Here is a 27,142-nt window from a genome sequence, read left to right on the forward strand (position 1 = left end):
AAAGAATGAAAAAGCAAGATCAGTTTTTTTCTCATTTTTACAGAAAAGATGACATTTGATTGTTTCTACAGCAGATACTGTTTCTTGTGAAAACAAGGCAACTGTAGGCCATTACACTGCTGGTAAGTACATCAGGAGTACCTTTTCATTGCAACTTTGCATGTAAGTTTATAATTATGTTTTGGTATATTTGTAGCTACACATATGCACAGACGCACACGTGTATATAAATATATTTTAAATGTTTTCTACACTGACGTCTGTATTTATTTGAATGAAAGTAAACAACTGTATACATAATTCGATGTGTATTTTTTTACTCCACTCCTAAAGTCCTAAATCCCTATATATACATATGTATATATATTTCCCAAAAAAGTCCACACACAAACACACATATATGTGTGTGTGTAAATTCCTTTTTTCAAATTCCGTTTATTTTTCTTCTTTTTTTCCATTTATCCCCAGATCCTTAATATACGTGTATTGTTACTTACATCTTTTCACATATTATTTTGTTAATATTGTTAATATACATTAATATGTATAATTGTTGAAATTACTATATGACTAAGTATTACTTTTTTTAATACTATAATTTTATTGTATTTATTTTTTTAAGACATGGTGTCTCTAACTAAACTCTCCCTTCTCATCCAGTGACTGCCTCTGGCTGCTGTAAGCCCTCTCACCCTGTATCTTTGGATGTGGTCCGCCTTCTCCACCCTGTGTCCCAGGCTGCCGCCTCCCCCCTGACCCGTGTCTGTGTCTCTGGCTGCAGTCTCTCATCTCATCTGGCGCCTGTCTCTCTGGGTGCATTTAGTCCTTTCACCATGAGGTCCGCGCGCCTGCCATCCCCTGCCTTCCGGCGCCTGTGGCATGTCAGGTGCATAGTGACAGGCGGTGCTGCCGGGGCCTGGGACGCTCGGCCTCCACCTGTACCGAGCAGGGGTTCTTATGGCAACTGACCTGTCAAGCAGACGCGTCTCCATGAGGTAAAAACAGCGCGTGGCACTCAAGGTGTCACCGTCAGCTGGAGTCGCGTGCTGCCGGCGCCGGACGCTTAGCCTGTTTATACCTCACAGCTTCTTCGCCGGGTTGTGTTTCTCTTCCCGCTTTATTTGTGTTCCTCGCGAACGAGCAATGGGTTGTGCCAGCAGCGCTCAGACCGAGAACCAACGGCACAAAAGACTATCCGCCAAACCGGCCGACAGCCAAGGGAGCAACAGACCGTCTGCAACACCCACCGAGAATCAAGGGCATAACGGACCCTCTGCTGCCCCCACCGAGAACCAAGGGCATAACGGGCCCTCTGCAACACCCACCCAGAGCATCGGCCCCGAGAAATCTGGTGAGAACCTTTTAACCCCCACTTCCATTTGTGTAAGGTTTGCAGTTAGTTCTGCACGTGTGCACCTGTGCAAGGGTTAGCATATGCGGTGTACTTTCCTAAACCTTGACCTGTTCTATAAAGAGCAATACAATGTCTTCGCTGAAACATAAAAACAATCATGTTTTCAAATCAAAAAACTTTTTTCAAACACCTTTAACAAATATCCACAGTGTCACAGACTGTTATAATATTATTATGAAACATCAGTAATGCAATCACACATACAAATTCCTTAGCAACATTGTGCAATGTGCAGCATTGACCCTACACCATACACTTCATGGGAGTCGAGTTCACATTAACAATCAATCACAGAAAGATGGGCAGCCTCAACAGCACCTAGTGCTCAATCTGTGTACAACTGTGCGGAGAAAACCAAGTTCCACCAGATACTCAACTTCTGTTACATAACTAATTCCCTACTACGGACAGCCTTTACCTGCATCAAACCCCTCACATTCATCGAACCTACAGTGAGAAATGAAGTTGATATGAGTAGAAAAGTGGGTACTATAAACAGTGTTTACTCCATGAATAATTTACTCTGTACTAAGCCCGGGCAGTGAACTCCGCTCCTCTTGTGGATTTTGCAGAGTTTTCACACTTAGTGTAGCACACGGAGTTCTGAAAAATTTGGAGCGGAGTTTATTTCCTCACTTGTGCTACCAACATCAAGTTGGCGAGTGCGAGCGAGGAAATTCCACCTCCTGGTGAGATTTTTGCTTTTGCACACTCCCCAACGCCAAGTTGGCAATCACTAGTGAGAAAAATCAACCTCCTGGTGAGATTTCTCAACGCGGGCAGTCATATTTCTCAATGCGGGCAGTCGCATTAAGAAACATTCTGTCTGCGTTAAGTAAGTTGCCGCACAGGGAGAAAATCTACTCGAGCGGCAGAAAAGAAGCAGCACCCTCTCGCGCTGCACATGATGCTGTTCACGTTGATTTTCCAGCGCAGGACAAACACCCGGCGCTGAAAATCAATGCAAACAGTCATTACCAAGCGCACTCCAGCGCATGCGGAACTCTGCACAGCGCGGTGGATTTTTTGCTCACTTTTCAGAATTCCACATAGCGGAACTCAGCGAACCCTGCCCAGGTTTACTCTGTACCACAGTTTGCAGACAGTAACTCTCTCGTGAAAAATACATCACAGAGATTTAAAAGTATCTCTAATAAGAACAGTGTTCCCTCTATGCAAAACCTGTCCAAAGAGACACTGTTAAATCAAAAACCCAAGGTCTGACGGTGCTAAATGTCATATAACCTGCAACCTTCATACTGTGATTAATACTTTACAGAAAGCACATCTGAAGTTAAACTCATCGATGCTCAGGACGGCTCCCGGCCGTCATGAGTCATGGTAGTCGTGTGCTCATGACGGCCGGGAGCCGTCCGACCGTTGCCGCTCCGCCCACACTCGGCTAATTCCCTGCCTGTGCGGGCGAATTAATTGGTGGGCGGAATTCGGACAGCTCCCGGCCGTCATGAGCACACGCCCACTGTGATTTATGACGGCCGGGAGCCATCCTGGATACCTGAGCGCCACGCCCAGCCCCCCCCCCCCCCCCACATCGCGGCAGAATTTGCCGCGCGTGGAAGGGGTTAGTCAAGCACTTGTACATAGGTTAGTATCTGGTACACACAGTCTTCTGTCTTCTTGTGTCATGCTGAGACGATTCTGTTTAAATACTCAAGGCTGCTTACAATGCTAGTATCAACTATGTAGAATCTTTGCCCTGTTGGAAAACAGTTCTGTAGAGCCAAAAAACCTGTGTGGAAGATACTGGACACAAGTCGTCAACTTGCACACAGTTACTCCTTAATACAGAGATTTATAAAGTGTTTAATAATCCTACACACCTATGATGCATTAGGAAGCATATGTGTTTTGTAAAGACTTACACCCATTAGCTGGACACAGGATGTCCAAAACGAGGTAGAGAAGTGATACGGTAGCTACATGCCGCCATGTAAACTATAAAATAAACGCACTCATTGTATGATGTTATCAGTGATATAATTTGAAATGTTATCATGATGTCATAAATGATCTCATAGAACATGTCATGAGTGATCTAATATGTGAGATCATAAGCAGTGCATGACGGGGTGCAAATTATAGCTAGTTCTGCTAACTATAATTGGTAGATTTCTGTGTTGTTTTTTATTTCAAAACATTATACTGGCACAGACATATTCACTTAAATATAATGTTATTTTAGCCTCGTTTTTTTCAGTGATTTTTATAAAAGTAAAGTAATATTTTGTTACCATACATAAAGCCATTCCCCCTGCCGTGCATGGCCTTTGGTCGTGCATGCCAGGGGGTTGGCTGCCAGGCGGGGCCTGAGGCGATCTCCCAAGAAGCAGCCAACCCCATGATGCACAAAGCCTTTGGTCATGTACAGCGGGGGTCCTGCGGCCAGGCCCTGTGCCCTACTCCCCCGGCAGGCAGCCAACCCCACGCTGAGCACAACCTTTGGCCTTGCATGGCGTGAGGGTTTGGCCACAGTGTCTGTGGTTAGCCCTCCTGCAGGCATACGGTTGACCTTAAAGCCTTGGGAACCGTATTCCCCGGGACATTGTTTTTTTAAGGGGAGTGGGACCAGCTTGCTCCACTCTGCTGAGACTTATTAGGTCCCAGTATCCAAACCTCCAGGGATGAATTCTAAGAGGAAGAGGGCATGCGCCCCCTCTCCCACAGCCTTATTAGGCTTCAGGGACCATATCCCAGAGGCCAAATGCATTTAAAAAACAGGAGGGGGCATGCACCTCTTGGGATCCCATTCCTTAAGCCAACTTCCAATAAAAAGGGTAGGGGGCCACATGGCCCCCCTCCCCGAGTCTTATTATTCCTCGGGGACCCCGTCCTTTGGGACTGAATTGCATAAAAAAGGGGAAGAGCGCCACATCGCACTAAACCCAGAGCCTTATAGGCCTGAGGACCTGTTCCCTGGGGCCAAAATCAATAAAAAAAAGGTGAGGGGCTCTGTGCCCCCCTCCCTGACACTTTGTGGGCCCTGGGAACCCCATCCTTCTGTGGTCACCTGAGGCCCCCACAAAGCGTTAAGTTGGGGGCTGTGATGGGAGCCCCAGGGACCCGGCTGTCCCAGCTGGCTCCCCGCATTGTGATGGGGGATTGGAATTGCTCCAGCCCAGAGGGAGCAGTTAATTATGCATGCTCCCTCTGGGAGAGAGCTATATCTGTTGTGATTCCCTGCCCCAAACAGAAGAGAAGTCTACTCCCAGCTGCTGGGAGCATGTTTAAATCTCCTGCTAGCTAGGAGCACATTTATTTTCACTACCCGCACTACTGCAGGCAGGGAAGCCATGTTTGCTCCATTTGGTGGGAGATTTAAAAATGCTCCCACCAAGTGGAAGCAAAAACATTTCCCTTCCCGCCCTAATGCAAGCAGGGGAACTACTGTGTCCTGGGGGTTGGCTCCCTGGGACACAGTAACTGAGCCGGCACCGCTGGATTGCGTCCCCTGGGTGTTTTAATGCTCAGGGGGGGTGGGGGGACGTGCATCCCCCGCCCTGTTTTTTTTTACCAATCGGCCCCTGGGGATGGGGTCCTCGGAGCCTTTCAAGGCTCTGGAGTGGGGCCTTGAAGCCACCGTCCCTTAAAAAAAAAAAAATAGACCCCCGGTTATGGGGTCCACAGGCCTAGAAAGGCTGGGGGGGGGGACTCTCCTCCCCATTTTACCAAATTGCAGCCCCAGTGGATGGGATCCCTGGAGCCCAAAATGGGCTTGGTGAGGGAGGCCCAGGGTAGATGGATGTCTGGATGAAAGGATGGATGGATGAGTGGAAGGGTAAATTGATGGATGGATGAATAGATGGATAGATGGATGAGTGAGTGAAAGGATGGATGGCTGAGTGAAAGGGTAAATGGAAGGATGTATGAGTGGATGGATGGATTGATGGATTGATGGATGGATGGATGGGACGAAGGATGGATGGGACGAAGGATGGATGGATTGGTATAAGGATGGATGACAGTGAAAGAGTGGATAGATGGAGAAGCCAAAGAGAGGACGATGGATGGATAAAGTCAAAAGATGGATAGATGGAGAGAAAAGATGGATAGATGCAGCAATGGGTGGGTGGATAAACGAAAGAATGGATGGATGGATAATTGAAAGGATGGATGAAAGGGGGTGGATGAGTGGAAGTGTAAATGGGTGGATGAGTGAATGGATGAAGTAAAACAAAGGAGGGATGAGTGAAAGGAAGGGTAGATGTCTGTCTGGATGAAAAGATGGATGGCAGAGTGAAAGGGTAAATGGAGGGATGTATGAGTGGATGGATGGATGGATTGAGGATGGGACTTAGGGTGGATGGATCAGTGTAAGGATGTATGACTGAGTGAAAGAGTGGATAGATGGATGAGTCAAAGAGAGGATGATGGATGAATGAAGTGAAAAGATGGCTAAATGGAGCGAAAGTGTGAATGGATAAGAGAAAGGATGGATGGATGAATAGGGTTGGATAAGTGAAAGGATGGAAGATTGAGTGGCTTGATAGATCTGATGGATGAGTGGGACTGAGTGAAACAGAGTGGGTCAGAGTAGAATAAGTGAGACTACGTGAAATAGTGAGACAGAGTGAGACGGAGTGAGTAAAAGCGAGACAGTAAACTTAGTGGGTTATGTACAAGAGGCGTCACTTTTTTAGATTCTTCGGTTGCGCAGGCCCCTCAATCATATCTATGAGGTGACGCAAAGCCACCCTGTGTGGCTTTGCATGGCCTTGTAGATTAAAAAAAAAGCGCTGCATGCCTTACTCTGTGTCAAGGAGGCGTTCCATTGGCATTGAAGTTGGCGTTCCCATGTAACACTCATGTATTTTGACGCTGCCCCAAATTTACAAAGTCATGTAAACCTGGGTCATCACCACAACCTTACGCCTCCCTAGAGCAGGCATAACAAGGAAAAATGTTTTCATTTCCCCTCGCTTTTTCCTCATTCCATGTGTGCCGCATTCTGCAGCACACAAAGAATGAGCAAAAGGTCTCCATGGATTTTTTTTGTGCAGTAAGGTGTCCCTTCCTGCACAAACCAGTCCTGCCAGCAACGTAGAACAAGGGTGCCTGTGTTAGCACTAGGCCCCAAATTGTGCGCCGGCGCTGGCTGAAAGGACAGGAATGCACGGTATCTTGTAGATACGGTGCATTCCTGTCCATTCGATTTGGCATAGGACAGTGCAGCAAAAAGACTTGCCTAAATCTTTGTAAATGAGACCCTTAGTGCAAGAAAGTGTGAGAGAACCCTTCAAGAAGAAGTTCATTGGGGGCGTGGCCTAGCTTCGAGGCAAGATGGACGTGTAGTGCCTCGGCTCCGCCGATAACCTCCTCCCAAGTCATCATCCTGTTACTAATCCTGATATTTTGCACTGTAACTGGCTGCGCGATGACTAGCGGCCCCTGCTCCTGCTCGTTGGTGCCCCGGAGCGGCCTCCGATCCGGAGTTACGGGTCCCGTCATTTTGGGCCCAGGAGAGTTCCCGAGGCCGGGGACTACAGTTCGACTGCCATCGGCTCGACGCGGCTAGGAGGACGGCCGCGAACTACTGGAAGTTGCCAGAGTTGCACCTAGAAGACGACGGCGTTGGGACATCTGCCTTGCGATCTCCTCTGGAGGGTGGGGGACGCGCCTCGCATTGCTCCTTGGCGCTGTCCCACCCCCCCACATCACCGACACGTACCGGGGGCGCTTTTGGCGGAGCCACGTGTACTTTGAGGAGAGTCCGCTGTCCCCCCCCCCTGTGTCGTGGAGCCTCTCTGGGGCCCGGGTCCTGCCGGCTTGGGACCGCTGGGGTGTTGCTGGGGCGGAGGCTTCCCCCCCCCCCCCCCCGTGTCGGTGGAGGGCCTGGCTCCGAGGCTTGGAGACTGCTGGTGATCGCCGGAGTGGAGCGCTCTTGAAGGCCGGAGGTTTGCGAGCCCCAATATAAGGTACGGTGAGGTGGCGCGCCTGGAGGGGGGAGTCGGACTTAAGCGCTCCCTCTTTGTGCTGCCTTTCTACAGGGGACGGAGCACCCGTGTATCCCGCATTGGTGAGATCGGTGGCGAGCCTTTGATCTTCGCACCACGGATGGCCTTGTTCTTTGACTTTGGGCGGCGCAGCTCCCTGGGGGCTCTGGCATCTCAGCCCACAGTGACCCCCTGTTACTTCTGAAGCCCGCACTGCGAGTGAATAATGACTGCAAGGAGGGCACGCCTTATAAGACTGAGCAATCTCTGACTGGACCCCCACTTGTGTGTGCTGTAAAACTGGGGCCTTCTTGGTTGGGAGGTAAGCCACAGAGGACCTGATTGCCCACCGGGGAGCGCAGGCTATCGACCGCAGCCAAATTTTTTGCCGCAATACCCACGTGCTGGGAGCGCAGTGACGCCCCTGGAGGCATATCTACCACCCTCGCTCGAGTCTGGCGCCACCCTGGTGGAACACTTCCTAACCACCTCCGCTGGTCTAACTGGGGGCCCCGCGATGCCTAACGTTAAGGGAGCCAGGGCATCCCAACAAAGTAAACTGGACCGATACACGTGCGCTAAGGCAGACTTACCTGACAGGGGGGCACAGGGAGACGTGCAACAGCATGGCGCGGAACAGACCCCCCTCGGAGCCCACTATGGACATGGCATTCGTACATCCATAGACACTCTCTCCTCTGAGATGACGCTAATCAGGGCTGACCTCGCCAATTATCGGGAGAAAGTGCAGCAGCTTGAGACCACCACTACGGTGCTGGTGGGCGACACCTCACAACTTCAAACTGAAGTCTCGGAGCTGCAGGCCTTCCGCAAAGCTACGGAGGATAAACTTGACGACTATGAGGGAAGGATGAGGCGCAACAACGTACGCGTACTAGGGGTGCCTGAAAAACTGGAGGGCCCTGCCGTTGACCTTTTCATTGAGGACCTAATCAAGACTCACCTACAGCCTAAGGGACTATCCAAGTTCTTTGTTGTTGAGAGGGCGCATAGAGTACCGGGGGGCCACCCGAAGCCAGGAGCTCCACCTCGCCCAATCCTGGCCCGTCTGCTAAATTTTCGGGACACGGACATCATCCTTCAGACTTCCAGGGTTGCCCCCCCCGCTCCGCTTGGACAATGCCACCATCACTTTTTTCCCTGACTTTACCCGCGTGGTGCAGATGCGTAGGCGCACGTTCCAGGAGGTCAATAAACGCTTGCGAGCCAGGGAACTGAAATACGCCATGCTCTTTCCTGCACAATTGCGTGTAGAGGTGGAGGGGAAAACATATTTTTTCGACCAACCGGAGGCCGCCTCAGATTGGCTGGATAGCCGGGGGGACCTTCGGGGTAGTGCCCCCTCGACCGGCTGAACTGCGGGGGGTTGTGGCATTGAGACGACTATGTGATATCTGTATCCCTGTCTCCCGGTGCGGGTGGCGCCTGCATGGGGGGCTCCCCGAGGGCACCTGGTGCGGCACCGTGTTCCTTTTTGGGCCATAGTAAGAACTTACTTAGTCTGGGCCTCTTGAACAATGCTTTAAGTGAACTCACAATTGGGAGTGAGGATCGGAGGAACTGTTAAAGCCTCCCCCCACGTTCTTCCTTTAGCTGGTTTTCTTTCTTTTTCTTCCTTTTATGGTGGGCGACAGGCACTCTGCATTGTTTGTTCAGATGGGCAGTTGGAAGCCCAGAGTGCAGTGAAGCATGGAGGGGGGGAGTTGGGAGGGATTGTGGTTTCTTTTGGTTATTATTCATGTTTGCATGATCGACGGCATGGTCTCTAACTGTACACCGCAAGCTTATACATTACAGACACATAAATGGGTACGCAGCGAAACAAGGAAGTTAAAATCTTGACTTGGAACGTTAACGGCTTGGGGGACAAAATCAAGCGTAGTGTGCTGACCCAACACATTAAAAGACTCTCCCCAGACATTGTCCTCCTCCAAGAAACGCACCTAATAGGCAACAAATGTGGAGCTATGTGCAGGTGGGGATACTCGATGGTGGCACATGCGGGCTTCACGTCTGGCTCGAGAGGTGTGGGAATTATGGTTAAAAAATCTTTTCCGCTGTCTATTGTATCCACCTTCACAGACGACCTTGGGCGATATGTGGGTATGGCAGGCACATGGGAGGGCCAAGATATAACCCTTCTTTCAGTTTATGCACCCCCTGGACTACGGTCAAATACACTTACCGACCTTAGTGCTTTATTACTTTCACTACCGGTGGGGCACCTTGTCATAGGCGGGGACTTTAACTCTGTCGTATCGGGCGACTTGGACAGGCACCCGCCGCGGCTCCTACCCCTAACGGCACAATCGCTCTCTAATTTCTTGGATGCAATGGGGCTGGTAGACGTATGGAGAACTTACCACCCGGACAAAATACAACACACCTTTTACTCTCATGCACATCGCAGCCTCTCCCGTCTAGATTACATAATTGTCCCTGCCTCCCAGATTGCCACCGTTCACGAGGTCAGGCACCTACCCAGGGGTATTTCTGATCACTCCCCCCTCTGGGCTCACATAGTCCTAGACCACACGCAAGTCGGACGTATCGCCCCCATAAACCCCTGGCACCTCAAAAACCCCAAGATACGAAGGGATCTGATCAAGTCCATTGACAACTACTTTACAGATAATGACCATACGGTTGATTCTCCACAAACCCTCTGGAAAGCGTTTAAAACCGTGATCTGAGGGCAGGCCCTATCTCTAATAGCGGGTGCAAAGAAGGAAAGTTTGAAAGACATCTCCGACGTCGAGCATAGGGTCCACCGACTTGAGCATAACGTCAACTCAAACCCCACACCTGAAGCGATGCACGAACTACGACTCAGTCAGGACGAATACAGGGCTCTGGCCACGGATCGCGCTAAAATGATGGGACAAGAAAAACTGGGCCGTATATATGACTGGGGTGACAAGGCAGGGAAATTAATAGCCTGGCTTGATAGGAGAGAGCGTGCTAGTCGTCTGGTCCCTGAGCTCCGAGGGAACGATGGTAACCCTGTAACGGACCCCCAAGATATAGCTACTCAATTTGCAGCCCATTACCACACGGTATACAGGTCAATGGCCCCTCATGCACTTGAAGACTCTGTCGATATTCGAAGGGACATCTCCCTCCCGACCCTATCAGAGGCGGACCGCCAATTCTTAGATAGCTCCCTCTCCACTGAGGAAATCGCGCTGGCAATCCGAACACTTCGACCTGGTAAAGCTCTTGGCCCCAATGGTATCCCTATCGAGTTGTACAAGCTCCGCCCTGACAAACTGGGACACTATCTCAGATCCATGTATAACTCCAGCCTCGAGACGGGGATACTGCCCTTAGACCAGCGCCTGGCCACCATCGTCACCATATATAAGGAAGGAAAGTCCAAAACTGATTGCTCCTCCTATCGGCCCATCTCCCTCCTTAACGCTGAGCCTAAAATCCTAGCTAAAGTACTCTCTAATAGGCTGATCAAGGTTATAGGGGACCTCGTCCACCCAGACCAATCAGGCTTCATGCCCCGGCGCAATACTGCCCTGAATTTGCGCAGGATGCACGGGGTACTAGGTAGGGCCCCAACCATACGCGAGGATGCCATCGTGGCGTTCTTGGACGCCACTATGGCTTTTGACACCCTTGAATGGCCTTACCTGTTTGCAGTGCTAACAAAATTCGGACTTGGCCCTGTCTTTATCAGTTGGGTGCAACTTCTCTATGCTGAACCCATGGCGCAGGTGGTCGTAAATAGCAAAAAATCCGCCCCCTTCATTCTCGGTCGTGGCACCAGACAGGGCTGCCCCTTCTCCCCCCTACTATTCGCTCTTGCCCTCGAACCCCTTGCTGCGTGGATACGCAATGACGTGGTCATCCGCGGGTTACACTGGGCACCGGGATGAGAGGACCGTATATCTCTGTACGCGGACGATGTTCTCCTCTACCTTGCCTCCCCTTAGAGATCCCTTATTGCGTTGTTTGACATCCTAGACATCTTTGGCCGATACTCCGGGTTCCGGATCAACTGGCAGAAGTCCCTTTTATATGTCATCAGTGGGGACTCCCCACAGCTGCCCCAAAATTGCCCGATATCAGTGGTCTCCGACGGGTTCAGATATTTAGGCATATTTATCTCCTTGGATCCGGCACTCCGATACTCACGTAACTTGGCCCCACCCTTGCAACGCCTTAAAAGCAACATTGTACACTGGAAAAGACTCCCTATCTCCTTGTTGGGCAAGGCTGCATTATTCAAATTGATGTCCTTACCACGCTTCCTCTATGCACTCCAAAATGCCGCCGACCCTGTACCTAATTCGTATTTCAGAGAGGTTGAGGGCCTACAGAGGGACCTCCTTTGGAGCGGACGGCCACGAATAGCTTTATCAAAGCTCACGCTCGGGTGGTACGATGGTGGTATTGGATTGCCGGACATCAAAAAATATTATTGGGCAGCTCATCTTATAGCTATTAATCATGGTACATATGGCCCCCCTGACGCCCCGGGATTCCGTATGGACCGATGGATCCTTCCCAGCGGGGCATACAACCGAGCACTGTACTCCACTCCTGGCAGGTTCCCGCTGACGGGGCCAACCAAGCACATAGTTAAGGTATGGCATGCTGCTACACAATCACTGGGCTGGGCCAATAGACTGACGCTAGCTACCCCGATCTGGGACTCACAAAAGCTAGGATACCTGGGCGACTCAAAAAGGTTTGACAAGTGGGACCTGATTGCCATTTCCACTATCGGAGACCTATGGGCCGCAGATGAAGTAAAGCTGTTTAGCACACTCCAGACTCAATACTCACTTGCTGATTCTGAGTTGTTCAGATACCTTCAGGTCCGACATGCACTACAGGCCACACTGCCGAGGGGCGCCTCCTTACCAGACAGCTCCCCGCTTGAGGACAGACTCCTTGACGGGTATTTGCCTGAACGCGCCATTTCCCTGACGTATAGGAAAATAATCAATAACATGCGTGATCCCCTGACCCTGCTGCGGGAGAAATGGACTGAGGACGGAATAGAATTGGATGACGAGGGATGGCAGACAGCGATATCATCCCCTAAAACAGTAGCAATATCGGCGCAACTCCGCCTAGTGCAGCTAAAAATCCTCCACAGAATCTACATAACAGGGCCTCAATTGGTGCACATGGGGGGACACACGGATGGGTCTTGTAGACGGGGGTGTTCGCAGCCAGGCATTTTCATGCACATCATATGGCACTGTATGCTAATTCAGGAGTACTGGCATAAGATACGTTCCATCATGAGTGAAACCCTTGAGATTGAAATCCGGCCAGAAGCTCCAAGATGCCTCCTTAATATCTGGGAACCCACAGACCTCAATGCCTACGCCATACACTGGGTTACACTTGCTTGCATGGTTGCCAAGAGGAATATCGCTCAGCACTGGGGGGCATCACAGGCACCCACAATAACAGATTGGAAAAGGGACCTTGATTGGTGCATGCAACGAGAAAAATCTGTGTACATTGCGAGGGGTTGCCCCCGGAAATGGTCCAAGGTCTGGACCCCCTGGAACTTATATCGAGGTGAAATATGTACCCCCCCCAGACTTCACGATATGGATGTCTCCCCTTCCCCGTGACTCCAACTGTACCACCATTTTATGCATTGATGACTCCTTGTGCTTGCCATTGCCTATGCTGTGTTACGATGAAACTATGCCTTGAATGTCGATGTTCTTCTAATAAAAAGAGTTTTAAAAAAAAAGAAGTTCATTGGAATTCGAACCAAGGATTATACCCAACCACTTTTAAAGGTCAACAGCCACCACTGAGGGGGTGCCACAGGGCCTGGAAGTGACTGCAAACAAGTTAGCTGTGGTAGATCTACTGATACGCATCAGAGATTGTCTCTGCAGTTGATGAACTGACAACCTCTAGGTCCAACTCAGCGGACACCATTCTAAAATAGGATGCTCTCTTGGAGCCCCAGACAACCTGAGGAGGGGGATGATTGACCGTGTCCCGGGGAGTGCCTTTGTCGGTACCAGCAGGCTCTTTAGTGGATGAACTGAAAAAAGCACAGCAAGAACTCTAGGAGCTACTTGAGAAACCACAACTGTTGAAACATGCACATCATCTCCATTCAAAGCACTGCTGAGAGGCTGCAATGGCGATGAACAGCTGGCGGGACCGCGATGGTAGTTTCTACCTCTTCTGACTGCAGAGCGAGGGTACTGCGGAAGGTGATTCACAAACAGATAGTGACTACATGGGAACAGATTGCTGCCTGCCCCTCTTGCACCCTAACACATTGCGCAGAAACAGTGAACTGTTTGGATTAGGAGTGAGTTGGTAGCAAGGGGCCTAGCAGCATCTGTAGGCCTGCGGGTAAAGCCCAGAGTGGAGCATGGACGCAAACAACACGCATGGGCGCAAACAATACATCTTTACACCAATGGATGTTGCAACAGCATTTTTTGGCGGGAAAGTTCAGCTCAGATATCAGTGTCTAGGGCTGCCTGTCTGGGTATACATGGTGAGCGGCGAGCTCGTGGCTGGCAGATTAATGGTATCTTTGGGGAGTTGGGGGTCGAGGGGCATGCCTGTGGTTGGTAATAGTATGATAATTGATTTGTTGTATTTTCATCCTGCTGTGTCTCTGCTTCTGGCTTTAATGCGCTTCTGGCCTATTGGTTCACACCATTGTTTCCTGTGTGATTACCTGGCTGAGAAGCCTTATGTAACATAACAGGAGTTTGCAATCCGAGGTTTCCTAATAGATGTGGGAGACAGAGCAACAGATGTGCTAATAATCTTTGGAATCCACGTGATTCATGCTGAATAAGCAGATTTTTTTAATCTACAGGACGAAAGGGAAGTAGGTCGGCTGAGAATTTGATATGGTAAAAGGGCCATGGCATGTGAAACAGGAAATTGGTGAAAGAAGTGAGTGAAAGTAGGTTGGTCTTAATTGTGGTGACATACTTTGTGCCGATGTGATTCATGTTTGGGCAGTGAGCCGAGAAATCTACAAGGGGAGTTTGGGCTGATGACGTAATGCATCTTGGCTCCAAAGAGGGCCTGTTTGCTTGTTTGGGTTTGCGGAATGTTTGCGGGTGTACATCTGCGGATAAAGCCACAGAGCTGGTGAGAAAATATGGAAGGGATTGGAGATGGTAAGGCGTACATGCCACATAAAATCTGCCTTTTAGCATCTCCCAAACCTCGCTGCAGATTTTTATGTTACTTGCTCAAAATATTTGTGGCTAAAGCAGCGCCTGTGTATGCTCGGCCTCTTGTGCTATTTTCGATATGCTTGGAACATTTCTGAAATGAACAGCCATCAAGGGATTGGTCTAGGGTTAAGTACTGCAGTAATTGCATTTTTTTTATTTGTGGGTATATATTATTTATAAGGATACGAAGGGTCAAAGGTGAGAACGTTGAGATGGGGACATGTGAAGAGAAGCAAAATAATGGAAAGCAATCTAGTTCTTTTGAGGAGGCAAACATCTTCTGCTCAAGAAACATGAGGTCGAAGATCTGCTTCCTATTTTGCATGAACGGGCCAGACAGAGAAGGGGGGCAGACATATTTGTGATCAGGGCCGGTTTAGCACTGATGGTGCCTGTTGTAACAATCTTCGTTGGTGCACCCACCCCCCATGACCTCCTCCTCCCCAGATTCCCTCACTACCACCCTTCAAGGATTTGCCTCATATCTGCATAGCCCCTCTCACTTGTATTTAATTTCTTTTATAGCGCTACTCATACCAATCAGACCTTCCAGGATTTCGCGATTTGCAAAACAATCACAAAATCGTCAGTTTTGTAAAAGGCAGGCAAATTATTACATTTCTTCTATTGGCCCAGTGTTGACCTCCGAGCCAAATAAAAGCAGGGGAGCAGCAAGCAGGCGAGGTGTTTGCTTACTCACCTGCTGCATCGCGTCCCCTGCCTGAAGGTGCCTGCAGAACACTGCTGCTCGGACCGGGACACCAAATTGCAAGTAGGTTTTGGCCCCGCAGGATATGCAGTTTCTTTACTCCTCTTCTCCCGCCCTCAGCTCTCCCACCATCCATAGGCTGAAAGTGGATGGTGTGATTGCAGGGGCACGATTTAAAAAACAAAGTAAGATTTCGGGCATGCCGCCCTTGGGCATGCAACAGGACCCGCTGGCGTAGTATCTATTTTTATAAAAGACAGAATTCAGGACCGCCACATGTAGGTATGCAGCAGGACTCGCTGGGGCACTATTTGGTTTTCTAAAGAATTCGGGCCCGCAGCCCATGGGCATGCGGAGGGACCTGCATGAGCACTATATTTTTTTTATCAAAAAGAGAGAATACAGGTCCGCCCGTAGGAATGCAGCTGGAGCCGCTGGGGCAGTAAGAATTCGGGCACACTACCTGTGGGCATGCTGCGTGACCTGCTCGGGCACTATTTTCTTTTAAAAAGACAGAATTCGCGTCCGCCACCCATAGGTATGCAATGGGAACCCTGGGAAACTATTTTTTTTAAAAAAGGAAAAATAATTCATTCCCGCCTCCTCTGGGCATGCAGTGGGATTTGCTGGGGCACTATTATTTTTAAAAGACAGAATTTGGGCCTGCCACCCATAGGTATTCTGCGGGACCCGCTAGGGGCAATATTTTTTAAAAAATAAGAAAGTATTCGGGCCGGCTGCTCATGGGCCAGTGGCAGGAGCTGCTGGGGTCAATTTTTGTTTTGTTTTTAAAAAGAAACTAAAAGAATTTGATGCTAAAATGCAGCGAAATTTCAATTTTTGCGACGCTAAATTCGCGTTTTTGTGATGCTAAAGTTATGCCACAATATCCTGGGGGTTCTGGTAGTGTGTCAAAGCACTTATATCAAATACATGTTATACAAAGACAATGAATCACATGAGGCTGCATTAGTCAGAATCAAGGTAATAATTTTTGCACCTCATAAATAACGATGCAACAGGGTTCATTATTTATCGAATCTGATATATAACACCTATCACCTGCTTTTGGGGAATAACGTGCATTTTGGTGCTTACTGCACCAAACTCCATACGGTAAGGTAAATAACGTATACTTTTCTCCTGTTAAATTCTAGCAGGTCTGACTTGCCGAAATTTAATGAAGGGTGAGATACTTAATGCACCCAGAGATTACTGAGTGTGTTAACTAACATCCAACTTGTAATTCTGACCTTTACACAAACAGGTGTTTGTGCAGGGGTAAGAAAACTCTCAAAATCAGGGCATAGGTTTGTAACTCAATGTATAGGAAATGTTACATAGGGCAACGAGGACTACAAGGTGTTGCGGCAAAATATCTCCATATTGGTGGGCAGTATATTTTAAGAGTAGTTGGTCTAGAAAAGCACACACTCTGAAATCAAAATGTAACACCGTCGTTGGGTTGGCTTTATTAAGAAGAATTTATTTTTACCCAAACAAGCCCCTTTAATCAACAAAAGACTGGTGAAAAAACATAAGGTTCTAAACCTATGCCTTACAGTTTACATGCAGCTTTTTGATGCCAATTCATAGCTCACTGTTCTATATTAGAAGGATTGCAACTTAGGAACTGCAAGTAACAAAATAATCTGTGACAAATGCAGTACCCACTGAGCTAGCTACAAAAAATATAGTTTTGTCATGTGAATGTGACACATGCATTGCAGCGGGCACATTATCCCTCAGTGTTGCTTTATGTTAAGTCACAACGGCAGCTAGATAAAACTCAAATCTCTCCAGCAGGTATATTAATCACCAGAGTTACCTTGACATTTTTATTACTGCCTGAAAGTTGCTGGGCACACAAGGAACTCCTCAGCAGCTGGTTTAAATTACATAAGATGTTTCAAAAGGCAGCGCCTCTCGAGCTCGGTGCGCGTCACCTGATGCACTGCCCTAAAACCGGCCCTGTTGGTAATTCACTTGTGTGAAAATGGCCTGATCTAGTCAACAGGACTGCATCTGGCTAAAATGATAAAACGCAACTCGATTGCCTAAAAGAGCTTGTTGTTTGTATATTATCTTTTCTAATTTTGAGGCCGACCTGATCTCTGACTTGTGACGTACACTCCTGTCTCCAACACATGATCTTTACCCCTGATTGTTGGGCCATGCATAAGGCCTATATATTGTTGCATTGATCTGTGTAGAGTCATTGTTATTAGGTACTGCTATGTAGGACAGTCTGTTTGATGCTGCACGGATATATATATATATATATATATATATATATATATATATATATATATATATATATATATATATATATATATATATATAGTTAAACCAAGAATTACATGGCACTCCAGATTGTGATAAGTTCAACAAAGCTTATTTATTTAAGCATAGTTTCGCCACCAGGCACCACCACTAACGTTTCGAACAAAAGATGTTCTTTATCACGGTTCAGTGAGTCCTTTTTCAGTTTCACCCTTATATAGTGATTTTTGCCTTTGCAGGGCATTATGGGATCTGTAGTTTTCGGAATCACATTATTCGTTTTAACACATTTAATTCAGATAGTTGATGGATTTGAAAGGCATAGTTGACATTTTATCACCCCCAATTTGTAGTCAGGTATAGTACCATATTTAAATGATTAACATATTCATACTTAGTATAAATTCAAACTTGAATCAAAAATGATTATTTGTTAACATTTTGATTACAGAGGTAGGGGGGAAAAATAATAATAATATTGGGTATAGTACCCATTGTTCAAATGCCATATATGTTACAGATGTACATGTAACTCTTCATCCCCATTCAGACCAAACGGGGCCTTAGTTTTAAAACGAATAATGAGGCGTGATTCTAGTTTTCTCAATTTCATTGTGCGGTACCCGCCTCTTTCATTTTCATATCCCTCTATTGGCCATGAGTAAACAAAGAAACCTACACATATATACAGCCAAATAGATACACAATAAATATTAAATAAGCAGATATATTACAACCTAAAATAGATTAAATAAACTAAATATTCACATGTGTAAAAACTTGTGTATAATATGTGTAAAAAAGTTGCTAAAATACTCATAAATAATCATTAAATATAACAGTATAATCCACAAGTTTGAGAATAACCCATAAATAACTCTCTAAAAGATATAGAACAATCCTGATTAAGATCCTATGATAAAAATAAATCTGTCAATAATCTTGGAAATTACTGTTAAAGACATTTAAACAGATCCTCGGTAACATTAAGACCAAATGGTTGTTTTGTATTCAATTCTAGAATATATCTGGTCTCAAGCTGACACAGTTTTTCTTCTCTGTTCCCCCCTCTTCTACTGGCAGGAATACAATCGATAACAAAATATCTCAAATCTCGGCTTTTAGAATCATGCTTAGACTTAAAATGCCTTGCCACTGGGTAAGTGTTATCTTGGTTATTTATCGCCCTAAGATGTTGCAATATTCTTTTGTGTACTTGGAGCTTTGTTCTCTCTACATAAAGTAGATTGCATGGGCATGACAATACATAAACAGCATACTCTGTCTTGCATGTAGTAGTCTGCTGATCTTATGGTCTTTTTGGTCAAACGGGGTGAAGTATGTTGTTTTATTCTCACCCTGCTGACATGCTTTGCATGATTTACAGTTAAAGAAACCAGTATGAGTTTGTAACCAATTCGCAGATTTAATAACTTCAGGACTAGTTCTAACGAGTTCATCTCGCATAGAGCTTCCTCTGCTGTAGGTTATAGAGGGCCTTTTGGGTAGTCTGGGGCCTATTATAGGATCACTCAAAATCAAAGGCCAATTCCCCCTTATAATGGATTCGACCTTCTTACACTGCTGGCTATACTGGACAATGAATCTAAATTCCTTTTTGATTTCCTCCCTGTTGGTCTCAATACCAGTGTCAGTCATATTTTCTGCTACACCTAGTAGCTCCAACCTGTTTCTACGCATGGATTTTACAATAGCATTATCAATGATGTTATCAGAGTATCCCCTTTCCTTAAATCTCTGTTTACTTTCTTGTTGGGCTATTAGTAGATCACACTCCTTACTGTGGATCCGTCTGAGCCTCAACATCTCACCATAGGGTGATACTATTTACCAGGTGTTTTACGTGGGAGCTACTAGCGTGGAGTGTGGAATTCCCAGCAGTTAATTTGCGATGGAGTTTGGTTTCTAGTCTGTTGTTCTCAACATAAACCTCCGTGTCCAAGAAGCTCACTGAAGTAGTACTTCTGTTAGCAGTGAAGTGCAGGTTTAGGTTATTTACATTAATTGCCTGCACAAACTCCTGAGCTGTATCCAAACTACCATCCCAAACAATAAACAGGTCGTCGATGAACCGCAACCATGACTTGACATTGGTAGTCATAGCCTTCTTGTGTTCTGTCATGAGGACCAGCTCCTCCCACCAGCCCATGTGTAAACATGCATAGCTTGGGGAGAAGCTGGCCTCCATTGCAACACCTCTGAACTGCCTGTAAAGAAGGTTATGAAACATGAAAATATTGTTATTCAAGCAGAAATCAACCATTTCAAGTAACATCTTTTTGTGGTTCACCATATTGCCCATAGATTTTTCCAAAAAGAAATCAAGTGCTCTCAACCCATCTGCATGTTAAATACTCGTATAAAGTGAGCTGACACCAAGAGCAATTCATAAAAAGCTTGGCATCCCATGCAAGATTCTTAATTTTCCGTAAAAAGTCACTTTTGTCACTCACATAAGATGGAAGGGCTTTCACCAGACTCTGAAGGAAAAAATCCATGTATTGGGATGTGTGTTCAAGGCACCCATTCCTCACCGAGATAATGGGTCTCCCTGGTGGATTTTCCGGGTCTTTGTGTATCTTGGGTAAAAAATAAATGGTTGGTACCACAGGGAAATTATTTTTTAGAAATGTAAATTCCTGTCCAGTAAGCAGACCGTCTGATTTCCAAGTTGACAGTTTCTTATAGAAGATTGTGTACATCGCTTTTAAATCAGTTCCATTGCATCTCTTGTAGCAGGCTCTGTCATTTAGGTGGTTGTAGGCTTCTTTGGTGTAATTGTCTTTAGTCATTAAAACAATATTTCCACCCTTATAAGAGGCTCGGATTATGATTTTATTGTTTTTCTTCAATTTGGATATTAAAGTAATGTAATCCACTTTTTCTTTATTGTATTTTGGTTTGCCTCTGTGTGTCTTTATATTGAGTTCCTTCAGTTGTTCTGTTACCTGATCATAGAACAGATCAATCGAATCCTTTAGCATATTTGGATTGAAGGTCGACTTGGGTTTGAATTGGGTTAGAGGATATCCAGTTGGTATCGGTGTCACATTGGATTCAGTGATGGATTCATTCAGTTCTTGATGAGGCATGACAGATCTATCTCTAACTTGTTGTGGGTCCCATAATTCCTGCATCTCATTCAAGAAAGATTCCTCGGTTTGTGAGACTTCCATAGTATTAGTACCTTCCAAATTCACTATTGAGACTGGGTCATTCTTTTCTGTTTTTCGGTTCAATAGATGATATTTTTGTAGCTTTAGTTTTCGAGTACTCTTAAATACATCTAATCTTCTTCTTACATAGTTGAAGTTGTTGGCAGGGCAGTAGGATAAGCCCAGATTCAATATTGCGATTTCATTGTCATTTAGTACCATATCAGACAGGTTTACAATAGTTTGTTATGCACTGGAGGCGTGTTTACTTCCCTTTTCTCCATCCTCCTCTTTTCTTGCGATTTGTACTTGTTGCGGTTTGCCTTCTGCCATTGTCCTCGCTTCCAGTTCTTGTTTGACCATAGTTTGTTTTCTGTGCGCGAGGGCGGAGAGTTTGTCGTCTGTCTTCGCATAAAAAAGATAATTCCTCATCTAGGGTGCGCTTTGGCATGCCTTGCAAGGACGCCCCTTCCTGCTCTGAGTCACTGTCAGGGACCGAGCTCAAATCCGATTGTGAAGTGCCTGAAGAGATTCCATCTGTCCTGCCTGCTTTAGTCTTGACAATTCCAGTTTTTCTGTTATCTTTATTGGATCTGAACACCTCATATATTTTGGAGAAGGTAAAGATCTGTCCCACCTCATAATCCGTTTTATGGCGGAAAAATGTGTACGTTTTACGTTCCTTTATTTTATCTTCCTCTTTCTTTAATCTTGATACCATTTCCTGGCGCAATTTTGATTTTTCTTCAGGTTGGTCTACTGCATCGAAATCATCATTGATTTTCGCTATTTCATCCAGTAGTGCAGTGCGGTCAATATCCGCATATTTAATTAAAATTTGCATCAGGCGTTTCGATGAATCCAAGTTGCATTCTGCCCACTCACGCATCATGAGTGGGTTCGGTGCCTCATAGCTTGGTGCTAGGAGTATCCTCAGTCCACGAGGGACTCTATCCACGTCTAAGTACATTTGTAGCGAACGCGACTCGCACCATTTGGTTTGTTCAGATCGACTTTTCTTTTCCAGCAATTTAAATTTGTCCCTTAGTGTCGTATTTGTCTCTTTCTGGTTAGTGTTGGTATTGCTCTCTTTGTTTTGTACAGTTCTACAGTCTTTGAACATTGACAATGCTGCCAGTTCTCTTTCCTTTACTGTGTCAGACGACATTGTACCGTGTGTTGCAAATAAGTGTTCCGAGTCTTGGGAAGCTGTAAATAAGCTCCAAGCTTGGTAACTGCACACCTCTCACCCCTTGTCCGCTATTAGTCATGTACCTGAGTTAACAACAGCAACAACCGTTTCCTCCGAGTTGGTCAGTTCCTGGTCCGCTCCGGGCTCGTTTCCTTTTTCGTGGTTTTCGGGGGTTGCACAACACAGCTCCTTCCGGAACACACTGGTCGTTTTTCCTTGAGAAGAAAAACAAGTCTCTCCAAGTGCTGTAGCCCAAAACGAGAGGGGGTCCATAGAACGCCGGAAAGAGACTTCGCCGGCTTGAAGATAACCAGGTATTCCGCTTCAATTGCGCAGTCCTACGCAAGAAAACAGACGGATACGGACCACAGTTTGGTGCTTGATTTTTATTTCGTGCAAGAGGTCGCTATATATATATATATATATATATAATATATATATATATATATATCTATATATATATATATATATATATATATATATTACCTACTGGCGGTCGCCAGTAGGTAGTTATAGTTAGGACCCCTTTTCCATAGGAAAACCTCAACATTCTATTTTGAATAACTTTGGCGCCGGTCAATGAATCCTCGCGAATTTCTCAAAATAGGTGGGGCGCTACGCTCCGCTCCTACCCTGAAAGTCTCGGGGGGATTCGTCAAGCGGGGGCTGAGATAAAAGGGGGGTCCCAAAACGCGTTTTTCCCATGCATTTTTCCATAGGACCTTTAGAACGAGCTACAGCCCGAACGGCTGAACTGAATTACTAGAAATTTGGCAGAGAGGTAGTCCCTAGGTCAAGGAAGTGCCTTTTGTAGGTTTGGTGTAAATCTGTTCAGTAGATTCTGAGAAAATAGCCTTTAAATCAATATATATATCTGAGCCCGCTTACGGTACGCTTACCGTACGCTTACCGTAAGCGTACGGTGGCGTGCGCGAGCGCGATTCTGATTGGCTCTTAGATCTTAGTAAACATTCGAATCGGCCGAAACCAGGAAGCGGCGTCCGCCATTTTGTCTCTCGCACTGAGTGTTGTTTATCAAACATGATGGCCAAAAACATGTTACGGGGCTGTTTTGACAACTCCCTCCCACATAGTCATGTTGAGGGAGTCCCCAAACATCCCCCAAGAGCAAAAACGGTTTTATTTTTTTTTCGGCAATTTCGCCGAGTACGCTTACCGTACGCTTACCGTAAGCGTACGGTAAAAAAAAAAAAAAAAAAAAAACACTATCCATACTTACCCCACCCCCTTTGCTTTTGGTGGCCGTAGGCCACCAAATGTACAGGGCTTATTAATAGGTAAAAAAAACTAAATTTTGGCAACATGAAATTATAAAATCGAAATAAAAAAACACTATCCACATTGACCCCACCCCCTGTGCTTTTGGTGGCCGAAGGCCACCAAATGTACAGGGCTTATTAAAGTTGATAAAAACCGTGCACGGAACGAACTGCGTTAAGTGGGCGCGCACGCCTCGAATGGCGTAAAGTAACTTAGCATTTAAAAAACCGTACAAATTCACTGAAAAAACCATAGGTTTCACACACGTTATAGTTAGGAATTAGCATTTAAAAAACCTTGCAAATTCACTGAAAAAACCATAGGTTTCACACATGTTATAGTTAGCGGAAATTTTACTGATAAAAAACCAGTGAAATTGCCCCGTTATAGTTAGTGCTGGCAACTATAACTCACGCGACCGCAATCTTCTGCTGATGACATATGTGTCTTTATGAAAAAAAAATATTTGTAATATATGTATAGCTAAAAATGTATGGAAGAAGACATGGGCAAATAAGTGTCTAAATACAGTATTAGCATCAGCAGAGGATTGCGGTCGCGTGAGTTATAGTTGCCAGCACTAACTATAACTGGGCAATTTCACTGGTTTTTTATCAGTAAAATTTCCGCTAACTATAACATGTGTGAAACCTATGGTTTTTTCAGTGAATATATATATATATATATATGTATATATACATATATACATATGTGTATATATATATATATGTGTATATATAGATGTATATATATACACACACACACACTCTCTCTCTATATATATATAAATATATACATACCACAAAATCCTTCCATGACAAGGAAAGAAACAGCACTGTAGGACTGAACAATCTTAATTCAGTTTATTTCAAACAGGCCACTCTGGACAGAGAACGCATTACGGGTGTACAACAGCCATATTCATCTAAGAAGCGCCATTTTGTGGCCCATGTATATATCTTCAGTATGAACATAGAGAAAATACCTCCATGTACTTACAACATAGAAAAATACTCACTTATGAATTCATGGGCCTGCAGATAAAACAATTAATTGATAATTATTAAACACTCGGGGTAGTTTGATATAACCATCAGCCTTTGTCACACTTACTTCAGACACTATTCACTACTACTAGTTCTGCCTGCAGAGAGTGCACAGATCCATTAAGCTACTAGCCTATTGGATGAGCACATGCTCACTTCAATTTTGTCAGGGTACTGTCCTCGCATATTTTGTGAGAAATTAGACAAATACTGTGATCCTCCATACATCTGGGAGAGTGGGGACAGCAAGCACCCAAGGAGCTGCTTCTCCAAGGACATCAGGCATTCTCCCAGATGGAGCCTGGCTCTGTCCATGGATGAGCTGACCAAAGTCTATCCTTAGCCAGGGCCAGGTATGAGAGTGTTTATTTCACTTCTTATCATAGCAGAACTTTGTAAGTATCATATTTATGTCATGCCTGGATTCTTCATTCTGTGTACTTTCATTCATGGTAACTGTATCTGTGTTCTGTGCTCTGCATGACTAGTGGGTGTTCATGGTCCAAGGGGCCAAAGGAAATATACTGGGTGTGACCATAAATTCTTCTTGACATGCATCAGTGGCGCTCAGAGTGAACACTACCTACTACATACACATCGTCCAACTAATGTAACACATTGGGCAATTCCATGACAACCAAAAGCTGTGAGAATGGCCTGAGCAGCTAGTATTGATATTTGTAAATATATAATGAATTAGTACACTATGTTGCTGATATGCTCTGCTTTAAAATAGACAAACAGTGCCACCGAGTGGTGGACTGTCCTCGCTTAGACTGTTTTTGTAAGCAATGCTTTAAGCCAGGCCATACAAACGGCCTCATTCTACCATATGGTGCTCTCTGAGCACGCACCAGTGTTCAAAAGCCTCGATTGGGAGGCCCCATCCCCGAAAGACAGGAGATGGTTCTTCCCAGGATCCTTACTACACAACAGTCTAATGCAAGACACCATGCGAAAGCCCATAAACAACTACTTTCAGGATAACAATCCACATGACACCTCCCCATCAAATAACTGGGATACCTTTAAAGCGGTGCTCCGGGAGCAATGTATAGTGGTAAACTCCTCCCTCAATAAATTAAGGCTAAGGAAAGGAAGACACTGGAAGCGGAACTCCAGACCTCGGAGCAAAGCCATAAAGATAGCCCTACTCTCTTCCATCAGAAAAAAGTCACAGCACTAAACGCGATCTATAACAACCGGGCTAACTCACCCTTCTTCGCTTCCAACGCACAACATATGAGCAAGATAACAAGGTGGGATTTCATCTAGCAAGACAATTGAGGGTTAAAAATGAGAAAGAATATATAGGGGACATCCACTGTGAGAGGGGAGGGACCATCACCTGAGACACAGAGAAAGCCCACATCTTTGGATAATGTTACCAATCCTTGTATACTGCAGATAAAACAGATGAAAGGGAACAGTTAGAGTACTTACATAGCATAACCCTGCCCCATGTCTCAGACACCCAAAAACGACCTACTAGGGAGCCCTATCACAGAGGACAAAGCACACACAACAATAGCAACCTTAAATATCGCAAATTACCAGGGCCTGATGGGCTAACGACCCAATTCTATAAATCATTCATGACAGAACTTGTACCCCATTTGGTTTCCGTGTTGAATTATATGGCCGACACGGGTGGGGTTACCGCCTCCATGAGTGAAGCACAGGCATCTGTTATACCCAAACAAAGCAAAGACCTGAGGCAGTGCGGCTCCAAAGACCAATCGCACTGCTGAATGTCGATGCTAAACTATACTCCAAATTCCGGGCTACCCGACTAGATGACCTACTCCCCGACATGATCCATCCAGACCAATCTGTTTTTTTCAAAGGCAGGCAAACACACAACATCCATAGGGTAATCCACCTGATCGAGAAAGTCTCCAAAAAAGTCAGTAGAAGCGGTTCTCCTAGCGCTAGAGGCTGAAAAAGCTTTTGACTGGGTGGATTTACCCTTTTTATTCCACACCCTGAGGAAGTTGGGCTTCTGTAAACGGTTCCTGACTATGATTAAGGCCAATTATGTGGCACTCAAGGCCAGGGTCTTGATCAATGGGGTGTAGTTACATGGTATATGGCCTCGGGTGGGGAACACGTCAGATCTGTCCCCTATCCCTCCTGTTATTTGCAATAAGAATTGAGCCATTTGCAGGCATGATATGCTTGAACCCTCAGATCCAGGGAATCCAGTTCACTTCTGAGGAAAATAAAGTCTCGCTCTTTGCAGGCAACGTACTGTGTCCCTAGCCTTGCCCCAAGCATCCTTAGCAGCTACTCTGGAAGAGCTGTGCCGCTTTTAAGGAGTGGCGGGATTTCGCGTTAATATGACCAAATCACACTTGCTCAAATTAACACTCCCTCCCGCAGACACAGAGCTGCTGGGTGGATCGGTGCCCTTCAAATGGGCGAAACATGACATCACATAGTATGGTTTTAATATTACTCCTAAGCTTAAGGATCTATTCCGAGTCAACTATCCGCCATTCCTGAGACAATTAAGAATTGATCTAAAGAGATGAGCACCTAAGTACCTATCTTGGCTAGGAAGAATACATGCCATCAAAATGACTGTCCTGCCTAAACTACTCTATTTATTACAAGGACTCCCAGTAGAGGTAGACCAGAGTTATTTTTCAGCCCTGTGCTCCTTGGTGATCCGCTTTATATGGCAAAAGGGTAGAGCCCGCCTTTCCTACAAGTTACCATGACTATCTACATTTTCGGGGGCCTAGCTCTACCTGACTTTAACTTATAGTATAAGGCTGCACAGCTAAGAGTAATCCCGAGTGGTCCGCCCGCGAATCAGACAAACACTGGCTCCACAAGGACAGGACTGTGGTCAGTAAATATAA

At 45.9% G+C, this 27,142-nt stretch overlaps 1 protein-coding gene across 1 annotated transcript in view; it reads left to right on the forward strand.

Moving 5' to 3' along the window:
* The first annotated feature begins 678 nt into the window (after nt 1-678).
* Nucleotides 679-27,142, forward strand: part of NQO1 (NAD(P)H quinone dehydrogenase 1) — a 197,924-nt gene continuing 171,460 nt past the window's right edge. The window contains exon 1 of the mRNA XM_085638330.1: nt 679-1,351. Within this exon, the coding sequence (XP_085494456.1) occupies nt 1,144-1,351 (208 nt within the window). The 5' untranslated portion in view covers nt 679-1,143. The remainder of the gene's footprint in view (nt 1,352-27,142) is intronic.

The sequence above is a fragment of the Triturus cristatus genome, chromosome 12 (genome assembly GCF_964204655.1).
Source record: "Triturus cristatus chromosome 12, aTriCri1.1, whole genome shotgun sequence".
Classification (NCBI taxonomy): domain Eukaryota; kingdom Metazoa; phylum Chordata; class Amphibia; order Caudata; family Salamandridae; genus Triturus; species Triturus cristatus.